Here is an 18,685-nt window from a genome sequence, read left to right on the forward strand (position 1 = left end):
TCTGGTCACTTCTCTGCTGCGGGGACCAGGATGAAGGTGTCGGGGTTTCTGGGCCAACCCAGTGTGGGGCAACCTGTCCCTCGGTCCCCAAGCCTGGTGTGTCCTGGACACCAGCACCTTACGACCGTGGTTTTGTCGGTTTGGGCGGCTGCAACAAACACCACATTCATTCCTTCCCAGTCCAGGAGGCTGGAACCGAGACCCAGGTGTCCCAGGCTGGTTCCTCCCGAGGCCTGTGTCCTGGGCGTGTAGACGCCGTCTTCTCTGTGTCCTCACGTGATCGCCTCTCTGTGTCTGCGTCCCGATCTCTCTTCCCATAAGGACACCAGTCATGTTTGATCAGGGCCCACCCCAGTGACCTTATTTTATCCAAATTACATGTGTAAAGACCCCCCCAAATAGTCACTTTAGGGGTTAGGGCTTTAGTGTGTGAATTTGGGGTCATGATTCATTCCATAAGAGACCCCCATCCTCCCCTCCCAGCCGCTGGACACCGACCTCCGACGGAGGGACTCCCCACCTCGTGAGAGTCTCTGCAGGTGCACGAGGGCAGCACCAGGGCCACCTGCCACAGGAGGGGCTGGTGGGCACTTCTGGGAGCCCCCAGGGCTGTGGCTCGGAATGGCGGCTGGGTTTGGAGAGCTGCCCTTGCTGGGCCTTTGCCGTCTGCCAGGTTCTGCTGAGACTCCCACAGCCACACTTGGCACCCAGAGGGGGGATGGCCGTCACCCACGGTCACTCACATTCACCCAGCCGAGCCATGGCTGGAGAGGACCCAGCCTCTGAGGGTCTCTGGGCTCGCCTGTTGCTCCAGGGTGCTGAGCCAGCGCTGGAGAGGGGAGCTCCCCAAGGCCCACAGGGCTGGGGATCCGAGAGATCTGGGCTCTTCCTCGCCCTGGCCCCAGGGTGACTGCCTAGAGGCGAAGTAGCCTCAGACACTGAGTGCCCCAAAGACTTGTGGGGTGCCTGTGCCAGGAGGGGCCTGTGGGGTGTCAGGATAGCCACGTGATTCCCTTTGCAGGGCAAAGCTCCTGCTCTGACTAGAAGTCATCAGGAACTTCAACCAGGCCCCGGCCCTGTGCTGCTGACTGGGGGCGAGCCGCCCCTTCAGGGGGAGCCTCCAGCCTTGGCGAACTGGGGCCTCGGCAGGCCACCTGACCCACTGGGGACCCACGCACCTGCACACACTCACTCCCCTCCCAGGCCCCTACCTGACAACCGAGCTGACCTCTGCCGAGAGCAGGGCCAGGGCTGGGGCCTCGCAGCTCCCCTTTTGTCCCCCAGCTGCCCTGAGGCTCGGGCGTTTACATGAAGAAACAGGCCCAGAGCGCCACCCAGAGTGTCATGAGCGAGGTCACACAGATGGCCACCAGGCGGCTGTGGGCCACGCTGGGATTGGAGTTGTGCTGACCTGAGGTCACAGTCTGTGGATGACCTCCCCATTGAGGGGCCAGATCACAGGCTGTTCTCTCAGGGCGGCCACCTGGGGCACAGCCATCCCTCCTCCATTGACACGTCGTGGGCGTCCTGGTTCGGCCCCTCCCTGGACCACTCCATGTTTGCACAGGGCCCGGCCTGTCCCTCTCTCCCACCGTGACTGATGGTTAATAAGCAGCCGGGTGGCGAGTATAAAGGCCCCACCGGGCGCTGGAGCACCCGTCCCTGCTGCCTGCCTCCTGCCCTGTGAGACGAGTGTCCCCATCAAGGACCGAGGCCCAGACCATGTCCCGCCTGGTGGAATGTGTCCCCAACTTCTCAGAGGGAAACAACCAAGAGGTGAGGTGCCGGTGAGGGCGGCTGGCCAGGGCAGCACCAGGGCCCGGGGGCCTCCTGGGTGTGAGGTGTGGGGACTGTCTCCTCTCAGAAGGCACCACTCCCTGTCAGCCCTCAGGGACGTGCCCTGTGAGCAGGGGCCTTAGAAGTGACTGACCCAGGGCTGAGGAGGGGGCAGCAGGGGGGCAGTCAGGCGGGGGTCCTGCCTCCAGGTTTGGCCAATCATTTGGTCTCTTGTGAAAATGCCCCCCCACCCCAAGCACAACCCACAGGGCTACTTGAGGGTCCCCACCGTGGTTCCTCTGTCCCCCCGCCCCCACCTTGCCAGGTGAGCACTATTGTTATACACGTCATCGAGGAAACTGAGGCACAGAGCGTTGGGACCGGCTACTGAGGGCCACAGAGCACTTTGGGTCCTGAGGCCACCTCCAACCATGGGCCTGCCTGTCACCTCAGAAGGTTCCGGGCCCTTCATGCCCCTCCCCCAATGCAGACGCTCCCACTGGAGCCCTGGGCCTTGTGACCTTGGCCTGCAGGTCACCATCTCGGAGCCCCTCCGCCCCTTCACCTGGGTTCTGCTTCCTGCGTCCGTTTCTCCTGGAGGGTGCCACCATTGCCCCTCCGTGGTGACTACAGCCGGCAGTGGGTCTCCCCGGGCTCCCACTCTTTGAGGAATTCCCGAAGGCTCAGCGCCAGCTCCTAGGCACAGCTTTGGGAGGGTGGGGGACAGGAGAGGCACGGCCACCTCCGAAGCTCCTGCCCCCTCTTCCAAGTGGGGAAACCAAGTCCTGGGCGGGGCTCTCGTCCCCAGGTGATCGAAGCCATCTCCCAGGCCGTGGTGCGGACCCCGGGCTGTGTGCTGCTGGACGTGGACGCCGGCCCCTCCACCAACCGCACCGTCTACACCTTCGTGGGGCGGCCAGAGGACGTGGTAGATGGGGCCCTCAACGCCGCCCGCGCCGCCTTCCGGCTCATAGACATGCGCAAGCACAAAGGTGGGGGCCGTCCTCGCCCACGGGCATGGCGTGGGATGTGGGGCTTCTCCTTGGAGGTCCCCAGGGCCTCTGAAGGGTGAACCCGCTGTGCAGGGTGACGGTGCGTGGTGACTCCCGTCCACGTTTCCTTCCGCATGGGGCTGGCAGTGAGGCTCTTGCACTCTGAGCAGGCCCGGGGGTGGGGGCAAGGGACAGGGCCTTGCTGGAAACCAACCTGTCAACAGCCCACAAAGGCAAACACGGTCAGGGTGACGGGCGGGCTCAAAGGTCTCTGGCCGCTCACGGGGGAGGCCGGGCCCACAGGCAGGAACTTCATAGGTGGCCCCAACTGCTGAAGAGATGGGCTCATCTCAAAGCAAGGAGCCGCCTTGGGGGAGGGGAGACGTGCTGGGGACGGGGATGGCCCACCCTGGGGTCTGCTGGCCTTTGGGAAGGACGACTTGGAATGCAGCCTGGACTGGCAGCTGCCGGGAGGGGGGGGGAAGGGAGGGGCGGTCAGCGCAGGGCGAAGGCGGCCTTGCTGCTGACCAGGACTCACCGGGAGCCTGGCAGCCCAGGGGAGGTGTCTTTGTGGCTGGTGGGCGAGGGTGGGGTTTATAGGGAGCCCTTGAACGTCCAAGGCCTTCCAAGTGAGAGGCGGGGAGCCTTTACTGGGATCAATAAGAAGAGCTGTTCGGGCAGCGTGGTTCAGGCAGAGCCATGGCCACCGGAGGAGGAGACAAAGGCCGGGGTGCTGACGACAAGGGCAGGGGGAGGGTGCCATCCGGAGAAGGAAGGCCGCTCTGAGTGCAGGTGACAGCACAGTGACGCGGGTTCTAAGAGCATCTTTAACGTCCAGTCCCGGGGTCGTAATGGCGGCTTTCCTGTGACCCTTGCAAACAGCTCTTGGGAACACAGGCTGCTCAGGCCCAGTGCGAGGGTTGTTCTGTGCTGTTTTAACTTTCCAAGGTTTGAGGAGTGGGACGGGCCAGGCAGCTCCTCGGGGACGGCAGCCCCGCTCCGTTTGCAGGCGGCTCCGTTGACACTGTTTTTAGCACAGATAGGTGCCAGAGCCCTGGGGCCTGCTTCTCCAGGGCCCCTGTGGTTGGTGTAAACAGCTGGGTGGGCAGATGGCGGGCAGATGGGGCCGCAGATGAGCCCCTGCCCACGCCCACAGCCGGGCCCCCTCCTTCAATCCCCATCTCTCTGCAGGGGAGCACCCTCGCATGGGCGCCCTGGACGTGTGCCCCTTCATCCCGGTGAGGGGTGTCAGCATGGACGAGTGCGTGCTCTGTGCCCAGGCCTTTGGCCAGCGGCTGGCAGAGGAGCTGGGTGTGCCCGGTGAGTGTCCCCAGGAGGGGGTCCCAGCCGGCCCCTCCTCACTGGGTTTCAGTTTCTGTCAGATTCTTAAAAGATCACCTGCCTCCCGTGAATGAGCCAATGGCAGGTAGGAACCTGTCCCTGTCCCCCATCACGTCACTGACCCAGTGGAAGCCCAGCCTCAGGGTGGCCCTGGCCCCTCACACATGCTCGGGGCAGCGGACAACCGCCGCTGTGTAAAGTGACTTAGCCAGGCGTGGGGACAGCTCTGACAGACCACGTGGCTCCTAGGGATCCTTTCAAGTGCCCCAGAACAAAGGCCCCCAGGAGCAGGGGGCACAGGGCTTGTGAGCACAGACTGGAGGTCACGCGGGGGTGTGCACACACACGCTCCCACACGCCCACACACGCCCACACACGCACACACGCTCACACACACGTGCACACAAGCTCACACGTGCACACACGCTCATAAACGCTCACGCGTGTGCACACACGTGCACACACACTCTCACACGTGCACACACCACACACACCACACACACACCACACACACATACACACACGCACACACCACACCCACACAACTCACACTCCCCACACACACCACACACACACATATGCACACACACACATCACACACCCCACCCCACATGCGCACACACATACCACACATGCAAACATGCACACATCACATCCCCCACACACAGACACGCACACCACACATACACACACACCACACCCCCCGCAGACACACACCACACCCACGCACTCACACGTCTCTGCGCTCATGTGGTCCTGGGGCTGGTGGTGAGTTCGGTTTTCTCTGTGTTCCTTCATTTGTGGTCATGTTTATTGTACAATGGAAATACATGTTAGAAAGAATGGGAGCGTCCTTCCAGTGCATGCCCCCATGTCCGCTCCTGACTCTAGTGGTCGGGGCGATGGCTTTTTTGGGGCATCTGTGCATGGGGAGCAGCAGAACTGGGGCCTGTCCTGCCCCTGGGTGGGCAGAGGAGGGTCCTGGCCTGGCCTGAGTGTCCAGCAGTGACCACCCACACCCATCCTACGAGGCACAGAGAAAGGGCGCTCCCAGAGAGAGGTGAGCCGAGGGAGGTCTGTCCCAGGTGCCCTGCTGGGTTCTCCTCTGGGAATGGGGTTCTGGATCACAGCCACCAGGCGCTGAGCTGCCGGGCTCCCCTTGCAGTGTACCTCTATGGTGAGGCAGCGCAGATGGCCAGCCGCCGGACCCTGCCGGCCATCCGAGCCGGGGAGTACGAGGCCCTGCCTGAGAAGGTGCCGTGTCCCCTCCCCCCAAGGGCGGGTCTGGGGGTCCCTGCAGGGGTGGGTGCCCTCCTCCTTCCCCCCAACCCAGCAGGGCATCCCCTCCATGCGGGACACTGCCCCATGGTGAGTGTCCCCACAGCTCAAGCAGGCAGAGTGGGCGCCCGACTTTGGCCCCAGCTCCTTCGTCCCCAGCTGGGGGGCCACAGCCACGGGGGCCCGGAAGTTCCTCATCACTTTTAACATCAACCTGCTCAGCACCAAGGAGCAGGCGCACCACATAGCCCTCAACCTGCGGGAGCAGGGCCGCGGGGCCGACCAGGTGAGAGGCAGTTGGCTCGCGTGCCCTCCGTGGGCTGTGCAGGTCCCCATGGACCCCAGGGGCCGAAGGATGGGGTGAGAGGCTGGGCCTCAGTGTCCATGTGTGGGACCAGACCAGGCGGGGTTTCCACGTTTGAAGTGGGGGAGCACTTTCTTTAAAGGACATTTTCCATGGACGCAGGCAGGGCTATACCTGTGGTTGAAATATTGCAGCATTTCCGTGCTGATAGGAAGACAGATGCTTCCTGAGCCCCAGGTGCGCCCAGATTTCCTCAGGTGCTCCCAGGTGCACCCAGGTATTCCCAGGTCACCCGGTAGTCTTAGGTGCCCCCAGGTACTCCCAGGTATACCCAGGTATTCCAAGGTACCCCCAGAGACTCCCAGGTACACCCAGGTATTCCAAGGTGCCCCCAGGTATGCCTGTGTACTCTCAGGTTCCCTGACCCACGTAGTCTGCCATGGCAGCTGTCATCTAGTTTGAGCATCACTCCTGTACAAAGTCCGAGTTGGACACAGGTAGACATAGGGATACCTGGTGAAGGGGGTGGGGCAATGCCCTGCTCACCCATTAGTCCCCCACCCCAGAGACCAGCCCCCCCGGCCCGCAGAGGCCATTGTGTAAGAACAACACAAAAGCATGGAGAACCCCAAACCTTTTTTTGTGCTCTGGCTGAAGTCGGGGGTCAGAGGTCCCACCTCAGGTGAGCTGAATCTCCCCAAGGATGAGAGGCTGCGAGCCCTGCTGGGTTGAGGGGTGGGATGGGAGGGAGGGACCAACCACAGGAGTTTGGAGTTGGGTGGAGGTGGCCCCAGGCTGGCCCCCAGGACACAGTGTGGGTGGAGTGCTGGCCAGAAGGTGGGTTTGGTCTGAGCCTGGTGCCCATGGGGGCGGGCATCCTGGGACCTGGCCCTTTGGGGCCTCAGTGTCCCTGTGGAGGGCAGGCCCCTTCCTGCCGCCTCAGGTAAGAGAGCAAGGTGGAGGGACACACACCGTCCATGGGGCAGCACCACACCTGCAGGCCACAGTGGGTCAAAGCACCTGCCTTGTCCAGGCCTCTGGGGAGGAAGGGGCCCCCCGGGCAGCTGGGGGACGCAGGGGCAAGGGGAGGCGGGACAGGGCTGGGGCTGGGAAAGGCTTTTCCTTTGCAGCCAGGACGTCTGAAGAAGGTTCAGGGCATTGGCTGGTACCTGGATGAGAAGAACCTGGCTCAAGTGTCCACTAACCTGCTGGACTTTGAGGTCACGGCCCTGCACACGGTCTACGAGGAGACTTGCCGAGAAGCCAAGGTGCGTGGGCAGCAGCCTTCCTGGGTGGGGACCCTCCAGGTGAGAAGGGTGGTGTCCCCTCCTGGGTGGGGACCCTCCAGGTGAGAAGGGAGGGGTCCCCTCCTGGGTGGGGACGCTCCAGGTGAGAAGGGTGGTGTCCCCTCCTGGGTGGGGACCCTCCAGGTGAGAAGGGAGGGGTCCCCTCCTGGTTGGGGACCCTCCAGGTGAGAAGGGAGGGGTCCCCTCCTGGGTGGGGACCCTCCAGGTGAGAAGGGAGGGGTCCCATCCTGGGTGGGGACACTCCAGGAGAGAAGGGAGGGGTCCCCTCCTGGGTGGGGATTCTCCAGGTGAGAAGGGAGGGGTCCCCTTCTGGTTGGGGATGCTCCAGGTGAGCGGGGCAGTTCCCTCCCATCCCCCTCCTCACCCCCACCCCCACTCCCTATCCCCCTCACTCTCCCACCCCTGGCATTCTCGAGCCCAGCGTGGGCTGACAGGACCCGCATGGGCAGGAGCTGAACCTCCCGGTGGTGGGCTCTCAGCTGGTAGGCCTGGTGCCCCTGCAAGCCATCCTGGTCGCTGCAAACTTCTACTGCGAGAAGGAGAACCTCTTTGTCCTGGAGGAGGAGCAGCGGATCCGGCTGGTGGGTGAGCCCCAAGCGAGTGTCCAGGTGGGAGTGGGACTTGAGTGAGCCCCAGGCTCCTGGGAGGGGGGGCGCCTGCATTGTGTCCCTGGCTTCTGGCGTCCGTCCTGGAGCTTCCCGGTCTCCTCGCGCTTTGGGATGAGGGTGAGGGACCCTCCAGGTGAGCAGGTGGGGTCTGACCCTTGGGTCCATTGGCTTTAGAATGCAGTTCCATCTGTCCCCCATGGGATACCCTTGCCCCGGGATACCACCAGCCGAGGGCCTGGCTTCTGTCGCTCTGGCTTCTGAGCCATTTTGTTTTGCGTGTTTCTTACACTGAGCACACGACTGGATTTCTCTGAAAGTTTTTGTCTGGTAGTTGATTTGCCGGATTAGCAGGTATATCTGGACTCAGATTTGTCTTACTTTCAGGTAGGTGGTATGTGTGGGTATGGTTCCTTCTGGTTACTGTATATGGAAGAGTAAGTCTATTTTGTAGGTATTCTGGTGATTACTGTTATAACTTAATATACGTCCCCCTTTTCATGGATGTTTTCAATTCTAAAATTGTATCCAAAATTTCAGATTATCAATTTTTATCAGTACATTGACTGCCTTCTATGAAAACAAAAAAAGAAATACCCGTACACAGTGTTTACTCCCACCTTTTTTTCTTTCTGTTTCCTGTTTTTGTTTTTTTTTATTACAGTATTTTTTAGGGGGATTCTTTTGGTGGTTAAATTTTTTCATTTTTTTTTATTGTGGCAAGAAATACACAGAACATAACTTTTGCCTTCTTATCCATTTTTAAGTGTACAGTTCAGTAATATTAAATGCATTTGTCACGCTGTGTCACTGTCACCACCATCGTCCAGCATGGGTTTTCTATTTCCGCACAAAACGTGGTTGGGATTTTGATAGTGGCCCCATGGAGTCTGCGATCACTTTGGGTAGTAGTGTCATCTTAACAGGAAGCCTTCTGTCCAGCTGCCGGGACGTGTTTCCATTTACTTACATAAATCCTTCAGCAGTGGTTTGTAGTTTTCAGTGTGTAGTATTTCACCTCACTGGTTAATTAATCTCTAAGTATTTTATTCTTTTTGAACCAGTCATAAATGAAATTGTTTTCTAATTTCTTTTTTCGATTGCTCACTGTTCGTGTGTTGAAATGCAGCTGACTGTCGTGCGTTGACTTTGTACCCAGCTACTTTGCTGAATTCATTTATTAGTTCGAAGTGTTTTATGTTTTAAGTTTAAATAACACTCTTAATCCTTCAATACTTTATTAAGACTAGACAATGTCTGTTGACTCGGTGAAGAAAGACAAGGATATTCATGCACTCGTGTGGCCGGTCATCTCTGCTCCACATTTAAAGTGTGATGTTGCTATTTTCAGATGGTCAAATATATAACATTGACCTTCTGTGTCCATACCCACATGTGTCAAACCTATGAAATACCCACCGGTAACGAATCTTAGCTCTATACTTAAGTGAGGTCCATGTGCATCTGTCTCTTTTCCTGCCGGCCTCCTTCCTCGTCTGTTCGTTGCCTGCAGCTCACATTAAACAGAGATGTGGTGAAAACCTCGTGGGAGATCACTCTGTGGATTCTGGCAGGTTGGGGAATGTCCTTCTGTGACTTTATTCTCACAAGACAGTTGGACAACCAACATTCCAAGTCACTTCTTTTTCCTGGAGAATGCTGCAGACGTATCCTTACCATCTTCTGGAATTAAATGTCATGGGGTAGGGGGTGGAGGGTAGGTCTAAGGCCACTTGGCCATCTCCCCCACACCCAGGTGACCTGTGCTTTCTCCCTGACATCTGAAGAATTCCTTACTTGTCCTTTAAATTCAATACCTGCCATGTATGTGTCTTTGCTGAATATTTTACATTATCTTTTCCATTGGAAAGTGTTCCCGTGGTTTACAGATTCCATTCCTACTTAGTTTCAGGAATTTTCTCTTCTATTATATTTTTGACCCAGTTATTTGGTTCTTTGACTTCAGGAACACCAATTACATTTTAGAAGCATTTTCAGCCTTCTGTATAGTCTATCTTTTCTCTACTTTCTTTCCATTTATTTTCCCCTGTATTCATGTGGTTTCCTCAGCCCTCACTTCCAAGCCACTGACACAGTTCATGGCTAGTTTGTTCTCTCTCTAGCGTTTGTAAAAGTTTGTATAACTTTTTTTTTAAGAATCGAATAGTACTGAAGGACTTTTATTTTCTTATTTTTAAAAAGAATTTTATTAAAAATGTAGTTAGTGTATTATATTAATTTCACGTGTACAGAATAGTTAGTTATTCAACACTTATATACCTAAAGAAGTGATCACCATGATAAGTTCTCAACCATCTGACACTGTCCTAGGCTATCACAGTATTACTGACTGTATTCCCTATGCTGTACTTTGCATCCCCATGACATGTTTGTTTTATACCTGGAAATGTAGACCTCATATTTCCCTTCACATTTCCCCCCCCCTTTTTTTTTTTGATTTTATTGGGGAAGGGGAACAGGACTTTATTGGGGAACAGTGTGTACTTCCAGGCCTGTTTTTCCAAGTCAAGTTGTTGTCCTTTCAATCTTAGTTGTGTCGGGCGCAGCTCAGCTCCAGGTCCAGTTGCCATTGCTAGTTGCAGGGGGCACAGCCCACCATCCCTTGCGGGAGTTGAACCGGCAACCTTGTGGTTGAGAGGATGCACTCCAACCAACTGAGCCATCTGGGAGCTCAGTGGCAGCTCAGCTCAAGGTGCCGTGTTCAATCTTAGTTGTAGGGGGCGGAGCCCACCATCCCTTGAGGGAGTCGAGGAATCGAACTGGCAACCTTGTGGTTGAGAGCCCACTGGCCCATGTGGGAATCGAACCAGCAGCCTTCAGAGTTAGGAGCATGGAGCTCCAACCGCCTGAGCCACCGGGCCGGCCCACATTTTCCCCCTTTTTAATTTTTCAATTACAGTTGACATTCAGTATTATTTTCTGTTAATTTCAGGTGTAAAGAACAGTGCTTAGACATTCATATAATTTAAGAAATGATCCTCCTGAGTTAGTCTAGGACCCACTTGGCACTGTGCATAGTTATTACATATTATTGACTATATTCCCTATGCTTCACTTCAATCCCCATGACTACTTTGTAACTACCAATTCGTACTTCTTCATCCCTTCACCTTTTCCACCCACCCCCAACCACCTCCTGTTTGGCAACCAATCAAAATGTTTTCTGTATCTATGAGTGTGTTTCTGTTTTGTTTGTTTATTTTGTTCTTTAGATTCCACATATAAGCGAAATCACATTGCGTCTGTGTTTGTCTGTCCGACACACTTCACTCAGCACAATACCCTCCAGATCCATCCATGTTGCCGCAGATGGCAAGAACCCATTCCCTTCCCTGGCCGAGCAATATTCCACTGTATACATGTACCACGTCCTCTTTATCCATTCATCCATCGGTGGACACCCAGGCTGCCTCCACATCTTGGGCATTGTAAGCAATGCTGCAATGAACATATGGATGCACACGTCCCCTCAAAGTAGTGTTTTGGGTTTCTTTGGATAAATACCCAGAAGTGGGATTATTGTATCCTTCTTTGTCTCTTGTTATAGCCTTTGTTTTAAAGTCTATTTTGTCTGGTATAAGTATTGCTACCCCAGATTTTTTGTTTGTTTGTTTTGTCCCCATTATCATGAAATAACATTTTCCATCTCTTTACGTTCAGCCTGTATCTTTCAATCTGAAGTGAATCTCTCGTAGGCGGCACATGTAAAGTTCTCGTTTTCTTATCCATTGAGACCTCCTGTGTCTTTTGCGTAGAGCAGTTGATCCATGTACATTGAAAGTAATTGTTGACAGATATGTAGTTACTACCATTTTACTATTCATACACACACACACATTTGTGTGTATATATATATATATGTGTTTATATACATATGCATATATATATATACACACACAAATATATATATATTTCATCTTAAAGAATTCCTTCTAACGTTCTTGTAATACTGGTTTGGTGGTGATGAACTCCTTTAGCTTTTTCTTGTCTGGAAGCTCTTTATCTGTCCTTCAATTCTAAATGATAGCTTTGCTGCGTAATCTTGGTTATAGGTCGTTGCTTCTCATCACTTTGAATATTCTGTGCCAGTCCCCTCTGGCCTGCAAAGTTTCTGTTGAGACATCAGCTGGCAGTCTTATGGGAGCTCCTTATAGGCAACTAACTGCTTTTCTCATGTTACTTTTAAAATTCTCTCTTTGTCATTAACCTTTGGCATTTTAATTATAATGTGTCTTGGTGTGGTCCTATTTGGGTTCATCCTGTTTGGGACTCTCTGTGCTCCCTGGACTTCTGTGTCTATTTCTTTCACCAGGTTAGAGAAGTTTTCAGTCATTATTTCTTCAAATAGATTCTCAATACCTTGCTCTCTCTCTTCTCCTTATGGTACCCTTATGATGTGAATCTTGTTTTACTTATGTAGTCCCAGAGGTCTGTTAAAATACTCTCATTTTTTGGATTCTTTTTTCTTTCTGCTGTTCTCATTGGGTGTTTTCTGCTGCGTTGTCTTCCAAATCACTATTCAATCCTCTGCTTCATCTAGTCTGATGGTGATTCCTTCTAGTACATTCTACATTTCAGTTGTTTTTTTCACTTCTGACTAGTTCTTTTTTATAGTTTTTGTGTCCTCATTTATGCTTGCTATCTCTTTGTTGAAGTTCTCACCAAGTTCCTTGACCATCTTTATAACCATTGTTTTGAACTCTGTATCTGGTAGGTTGCTTGCCACCATTTCATTTAGTTCTTTTTCTGGATTTTTCTCCTGTTCTTTCATTTTGGACTTATTTCTTTGTTTTCTCAATTTGGCTGCCACTCTGTGTTTGTTTCCATGTATTAGTTAGATCTGCTATGTCTCTCAGTCGTGGCAAGGTAGCCTTACGTAGTGTCCTGTAGGTCCCGGGTACAGTCTCCCTGGTCACCTACACTGGTTGCTCCAGGAGTGCCCCTCGTGTGGATTGTGTGTGTCCTCCTGGTATATTGAGCCTTGATTGCTATTGACAAGTCAGTGGGTGGGACTGACCCTCAGGCTGACTGGCTGTGGTGTTTGGCCATGTCCACAGCTGCTGTGCGGGGACTTACAGCACTGAGTGGAATTTACCTCCAGTGGGCTCTGGTTCCTGTTCAGACCACCCTTTGTGTGCTTCTTGTGGGGCTAATTGGGCAGTGCTCTGCTGTGGTCTGAAGCCAACCTCCAGGTATAGTGGTTCTGGGGCTTCTTGGGAGGGGCTCTGGTGCAGGCCCAGGTCACCCACTGCCTGTGACTGGCTGGGGGCTATCTGACAGGAGCTAGAAAGTGATCCACGTTTGGCGGCTGCCTTTACTGTACCTGGAGGCATGTGGGAGAGGCCATGCTGGGAACCGAGGTTGGCTGCCACCAGTACCAGGCCTGAGGTAGCTCTGCGGAAAGCCAGGACACTCCGAGGCCTGCTGCCACCTGCTGGCTTCTGTAGGGTTCAGCCGCTGATAAAGCTTCCTGCCAATGGCTAGCGCAGCGAGTCAGCAGGGCGGAGCCCCAGAGCTCACCAGGCCAATCAGATTCAGATTTGGCCATAAGCGTAGGGGCGGGCTCAGTACAGGAAAGATGGCGCCTGCCTGCTGGCTACTCAGGAGGAGACTCTCTCACAGGGAAGATGCTGGCTGTTCTCCAGGACTCCCCTCCCCACCCCGAGGCCTCACACCTCAGTCTGTCCCCCATTTGTCTCCAAGGTCCCTGAATCACCGTCCCTCGGCTGGAGCCCAAGGTGAGTGCCTGCGAGTGAGTGCGTTTGTGCATGGGCCATTTAGGAGGAAGGCAGGGATTTCCGTCGCCTGCCGTCCCGCCTGGCTGGTTGGAATCCCCACTGTTTTCGCAGCCAGATGTTGTGGGGGCCGCTCTTCCCAGCACCAGTACTTTGGGCTGGGGAGCCTGGTGTGAGGCTGCCCTTTCTCCTCTGTGGGAACCTCTGTGCCTGAGATGTCCCTCCTGATTCTCAGCCGCCACACGCAGTTGTGCGGCCCGTTCCGTGTCTCTGCCCCTCATACCAGTCTCACAGTGGCTTCTGCTTTATATTTTTAGTCATACGACGTCTGTACAGAGAGACTTCAGATGGTTCTCTAGGTTGATTGTTCTATAATTTAGTTGTAATTTTTTTTTAAATTTAGTTGTAATTTTGATGTGTTCACGGGATGAGGCAAGCACAGCATTTATGTACTCCGCCGTCTTAGATCTCCTCAACCTATAATATTAATAGTCTGTGTACTTTTTATTTCGATGTAGTTTCCTGCTTACAAAAAAGGTGCAAGAATACCTTTCCACTGTCCAGACTCACCAGTTGTTTGCATTCTGCTCCATTGGCATTTTTTGCTCTCGCTGTATTCCCATAATCATAGTATTTTTTTGTCTGGACCATTTGAGAGTAGGTTGAAAACACTGTGTTCCTTTACCCCTAATTTATTCAGACAGTATTTCTTAAGAACAAGGACATTCTCTTAACACAACCACAGAGCAATGATCAAAATCAGGAAATGCAACATTAATACAATTCTAGCACCTAATCTGCAGACCACAATGAATTGCATCAGTGTCCCAATAGTTTCCATTACACTATTTACCCTCCACTGCAGGATCCGATCCATGTGACATGGTGCATTTAGTGGTCATGTCTTTTGTCTCCTTCAACCGGGAACAGTTCCTCGGTCCTCCTGCCCTTCATCGACCTTGACAGACTGAGAGTACGGGCCAGATGTTTTGTGAAGTGTCCCTCATGGGTGCTGACCTGACATTTCTCACGACTAGACGTGGTCCCACTTTGGTGGCAGGAGCAACACAGAAGTGACATGGTGGCCTCGGAGTATGGGGTCAGGAGTCCATGGTACCCATTCATCTCGGGCTGTAACTCTGTCCATGGGGAGGTGCTGTCCCCTGCCAGCGTTTTCACTGCAGTCTCTGTTTTTCCCTTTGTGATTGATAAGCGCTTGGTGGGAAGGGCCTTCTGGAATTTGCAAATACGCTGTTCCTCTCGAAATTCCAGCCACAGGTGTTAGTGGCCAGCGACTTCATCCTGCTTGTCAGAACAAGCTGTCACCTCTGCCACCTTTATCTGCTCCTTATTAACACATTTGGTGCTGTCTTCCATTTTCTAACTTATATTTCACACGGTTTATTTGAAAGTTCAGATGCTGCAGTCTTTCGGGTCTGATTTGACAATTGTTTCCACTGGTTCTGTCTCCTGACTTGCTTCTTCCTGTGTTTTGTGATTTTGGGTTGTGAGTGTGGGTTCTTCAGAACTTTATCTGTGGCCGTTCTCGGACCCCTGGGTGCCACGCCTGTGTTTGCCTTCTAGGTGCTTGGGGACAGTACCACACGGTCACTTTAGGCTGAGGCTTGTGCTTGCAGCTTTGGAGGCTCCGATCTGGGGAGGTGGATGTGAGCCTGGCGCCCTCAGCAGGGTGCCTTGTGGGCAGGATGAACTGGGGACAATGCCAGTGCGTCCTTCAGTGGGCATTTCTTCTAGTTCACCCTTGGAGATGTCGCCTTTCAGGGGCTCCAGTCGGCCCCCACTCTTTGAAGGCGTGGGCCCCCCAGTCAGGAGTGTCTGCCAGACATGCTCAGATGTGCCCAGGGGTCCCAGCTCCAGGGTGACCTGGCCCTTCTGGTCACCTTCCTGCCAGTCCCGGCCTCGAATGGCTTCCTTTTTCTTCTGCCCGCCCCTGGGCGTCGCTTCCACTTGAGAAGTTCTGTTCCTCGGGAGGTTTTCTGCACCAGCAGGGCCCTGCCCAGCTGCTCACTGACGCCACAGGTGACTCTCTGGGGGTCTCCAGACATTCCCGTGTTCTCAGGGACACCGGGACCCCGCTGGCTCCTTCCTCCCCAGCAGCACTTGTCACCACCTATTTTTGTGGAGTTGTCCCTGAATGAACTGGGACTGTCACTGGCACCATCACGTCTTTGAATGTTTTTGTTGGAAAGAATCCTAATCTTAAATGGGTATTGTTCCAACTTTATTTTGAATTTAGGTAAAATCCACTTTTCCTCGTGTAACGAGTCTTATATTCAGGCAGCTCCTGCAGTGTAATACCAATCTGTCATTGGCACCCGAGCTTGTCAATAAAACATTGTCCCAAGAGGCAGTGCTGCTGGGCCCCTCCAGTGACGGGTTCCTGCATGTGGTGTCGTGGGAAGGCCCAGGTGGTTCAGAACGAGGGCCAAGTGGGCAGCTCCTCTCCCTGGGCCTCAGTTTCCCTGTGGGGTGACACGGTGGGTGGGCGTGTTAGTCTGCCAAGTCTGCCAGGGTATCTGTTCTGGGCTGGGTGGTCTCCCACGTGGGCCCAACTTGGACGGGGAGCCAGCGGTCAGCAGGCCCTGTAGCAGGCGAGAGTGTGGCCGGCTGTGCCACACCAAGGCCGGGGCAGGGCGGGGATGCACCGTGAGCTGAGGTGGGACAGACCCTTCGGTGGCCTTGCTCATGCATGGGGGTGGGCTGAGTCACTCGTCGGTCACCAGCCCTCTTCCTTTTCCAGGTGGTGAACCGGCTGGGTCTAGACTCCCTGTCCCCCTTCAACCCTAAGGAACGAATCATTGAGTGAGCAGCACCCCAACCCCTCCGCCCTCCCCCCTCAGTTCTTCCACAGCCTTTTGCTTGGTCATTTGATCATCAGCAAACCCCAGGGTGCTGTGCAGGTGTGGGGCTGGTTGGGGGGTGCCATGAGGTCCCAACAAGATCCCGCTCTGTCCTCATGGGGGCTCCCAGGGGGTCACAACCTCTCCCAGGCTGGGGCCGCATCCCCTGTCCTGTGTTGGTGGGGGGATGGGCTGGAGTCAGGGACCAGGGTCTGAGCCAGACCTTCCTTCACATCCTGTCCCCAAGTGACTCAGGAGCCCATCCCCGATCTCCATCCTCACACGACCCAGCACCCTGTCCCCTGTCCTTCCCGGGCCCCGCAGGTACCTAGTTCCCAATGGCGGGCCTGAGCAGAGCTTGGTGGACAAGCGCCTGTGTGCCTTTGTCCGCGAGGTGGGTGCCCGCTCAGCGGCCCCAGGGGGTGGCTCGGTGGCAGCAGCCAGTGCGGCCATGGTGAGTGAGGGCTGGGGACAGTGCCAGGGACGGGGAAGATGACAGGGACAGGAGTGGGGGCAGGGACAGTGTGGGGACAGGAGTGGGGCAGGGATGGCAATGGGGACAGGAGTGGGGCGGGGACAGTGTGGGGACAGGAGTAGGGCAGGGACCGCCTGGGGACAGGAGTGGGGTAGGGACAATGGCAGGACAGGGGGAATTGAGGGTGTGGATGGGACAGGTGGCAGCGGGGCTCCAGCCCTCAGCGAACTATCCCTGGGTGACTGTCCCCAGGGCGCCTCGCTGGCCTGCACGGCCGGCCTGATGACCTACGGAAGGCGACCGTTTGAGCACCTGGAGGCAACCATGCGATGCCTGATCCCACCCTTCCACGCGGCCACAGCCCAGCTGATGGCGATGGTGCACCGCGCCAACGCCTTCGCTCTATTTACACGCCCTCCCCCTCGCCCTCCTCTGGGACAACTGTCACGCAGCCGAGGGCCCGCCCCGCCCGGGCGTGTGCCGCCAACCCTGCCGCCAATCAGGGGCCAGCTTCCTGCCCTCGCGCACGCGCACACGTGCTGGAACCGCCCGGGCGGAGCTCCGCTCCTGCCGGCCTCCGATTGGCGCGATGACGCTTCAATCAGCGGCGCGCGGTGGCCTCGGACCGCTCTACGGTTGGTCGATTTTAAAGGACCGAGGCACCGCCCCGTCTGCGCTGGCGTCCCCGGGGCGGTTTTGCTCCCGGAGCCCGGCCCCTCGGCCGGTAAGCAGCGCCTGGCCTCCGCTGCAGTGGCCATCTCGCGTCTCACCGTCTCCGTGTCCCAGATCGCTGTCACCCTCTCCTCAGGGGGCTGAGCCCCGGTCACTCTGCCCCCCGACGCTGGGATGCCCTTTCTTCATTTCACAGTCGCAGGCAGCCAGCAAGATCACTTGCATTCTTTTCCCTGCTGTGTGACTTCACTTCTGCCTCGTTGCCTGCGGGCGCCTGGACGCGGGGAGAACAAAGTGCAAGGGCAGCCAGTAATGAGTTCCATGGGAATGTGGGTCGGGACCCCAGCCACACAGAGCCCACTGGGAGTGGCGCCAGTCCTGGACTCATGTATTCTTCCGACTGGGGACAGTGCCACATTGCGGTCTCAGGGTGTCTACTACCCCCCAGCTCGCAGCTTCTGGGGGGTGCGGCATACGATTTGGCCACAGGGTCCCACAGTCCTAGATCCACTCCGACACCTCTGCCACAAAGCAGTGCCCTGGACAGAACAGTGGTAGCAGAGACCCCATGCTGGTGGGGAGTTGTGCAAAGGGGCAGGCAGAGGCCCTGCAGGCAAGAAAGGCACAGCCATTCCTGGACTCGGCATCTGTCCCTGCTAGGACAGCCTCTGGAACCCCAGGATGGAAGGGGCGCCACAGGCTGACCTGCCAAGTGGCCTGTGGTCTTCCTGAGGAGGAAAGTTTGGTGAGGATGCAATTTTAAACGAAACACTAATCGTACCCAGTCCTAGATCACCAGAGAGAGAACGCTGGTTCGGTGAAAAGTGAAATCAGTTCTTCTCAAGCGGGAAAGGATTACGGCTTTGACGTGTTTAGGAAAATCATTCCATGAATGTATATTGCAAATGGTTATTAAAAAGGAATGTGCTGAGCAGCGGGATGGCCCAGTTGATTAGAGCGCGAGCTCTCAACAACAAGTGGGCTGCGCCCCCTGAAACTAAAGATTGAAAACGGCGACTGTGCTTGGAGCTGAGCTGTGCCCTCCACAACTAGAGTGAAGGACAACGACTTGACTTGGAGCTGATGGGCCCTGGAGAAACACACTGTTCCCCAATAAAAAAATTTAAAAAAAAAGGGGGGGGGGGAATGTGTTGTGTTTATCTGTTCAATATTGCTGTGAACCTAAAACTGTCCAAAAAAATAAAGTCTATTAAAAACTTTTTTAAAGGAATGTGACTTTGGTTAATAATTCCTGGTATGTGTGGGAATCTGAAGTCTCATGAAATCATTGTTTGTTCCTTAGCTTCAAACTTCACTT

At 55.1% G+C, this 18,685-nt stretch overlaps 1 protein-coding gene across 1 annotated transcript; it reads left to right on the plus strand.

Annotated features, from left to right (window-relative positions):
- Positions 1–1,593: 1,593 nt before the first annotated feature.
- On the plus strand, positions 1,594–18,389 carry LOC117013316 (formimidoyltransferase-cyclodeaminase). Its single transcript, XM_033090343.1, has 10 exons — positions 1,594–1,776; positions 2,585–2,768; positions 3,960–4,088; positions 5,275–5,363; positions 5,494–5,673; positions 6,822–6,959; positions 7,448–7,579; positions 16,121–16,182; positions 16,545–16,674; positions 16,948–18,389. Exons 1-10 carry the CDS (start codon positions 1,723–1,725, stop codon positions 17,509–17,511), a joined length of 1,662 nt encoding a protein of 553 aa, XP_032946234.1. The 5' UTR covers positions 1,594–1,722; the 3' UTR covers positions 17,512–18,389.
- The last annotated feature ends 296 nt before the right edge of the window (positions 18,390–18,685 follow it).

Source organism: Rhinolophus ferrumequinum, chromosome 2, assembly GCF_004115265.2.
Source record: "Rhinolophus ferrumequinum isolate MPI-CBG mRhiFer1 chromosome 2, mRhiFer1_v1.p, whole genome shotgun sequence".
NCBI classification, from domain to species: domain Eukaryota; kingdom Metazoa; phylum Chordata; class Mammalia; order Chiroptera; family Rhinolophidae; genus Rhinolophus; species Rhinolophus ferrumequinum.

Excerpts from the sequence above, each read along its gene's own strand:
- LOC117013316 (XM_033090343.1), top strand. The coding sequence starts at position 1,723 with ATGTCCCGCCTGGTGGAATGTGTCCCCAACTTCTCAGAGGGAAACAAC. Across the intron at positions 4,089-5,274 it reads AGAGGAGCTGGGTGTGCCCG|TGTACCTCTATGGTGAGGCA; the intron begins GTGAGTGTCCCC and ends CTCCCCTTGCAG. Across the intron at positions 5,674-6,821 it reads AGGGCCGCGGGGCCGACCAG|CCAGGACGTCTGAAGAAGGT; the intron begins GTGAGAGGCAGT and ends TTTCCTTTGCAG.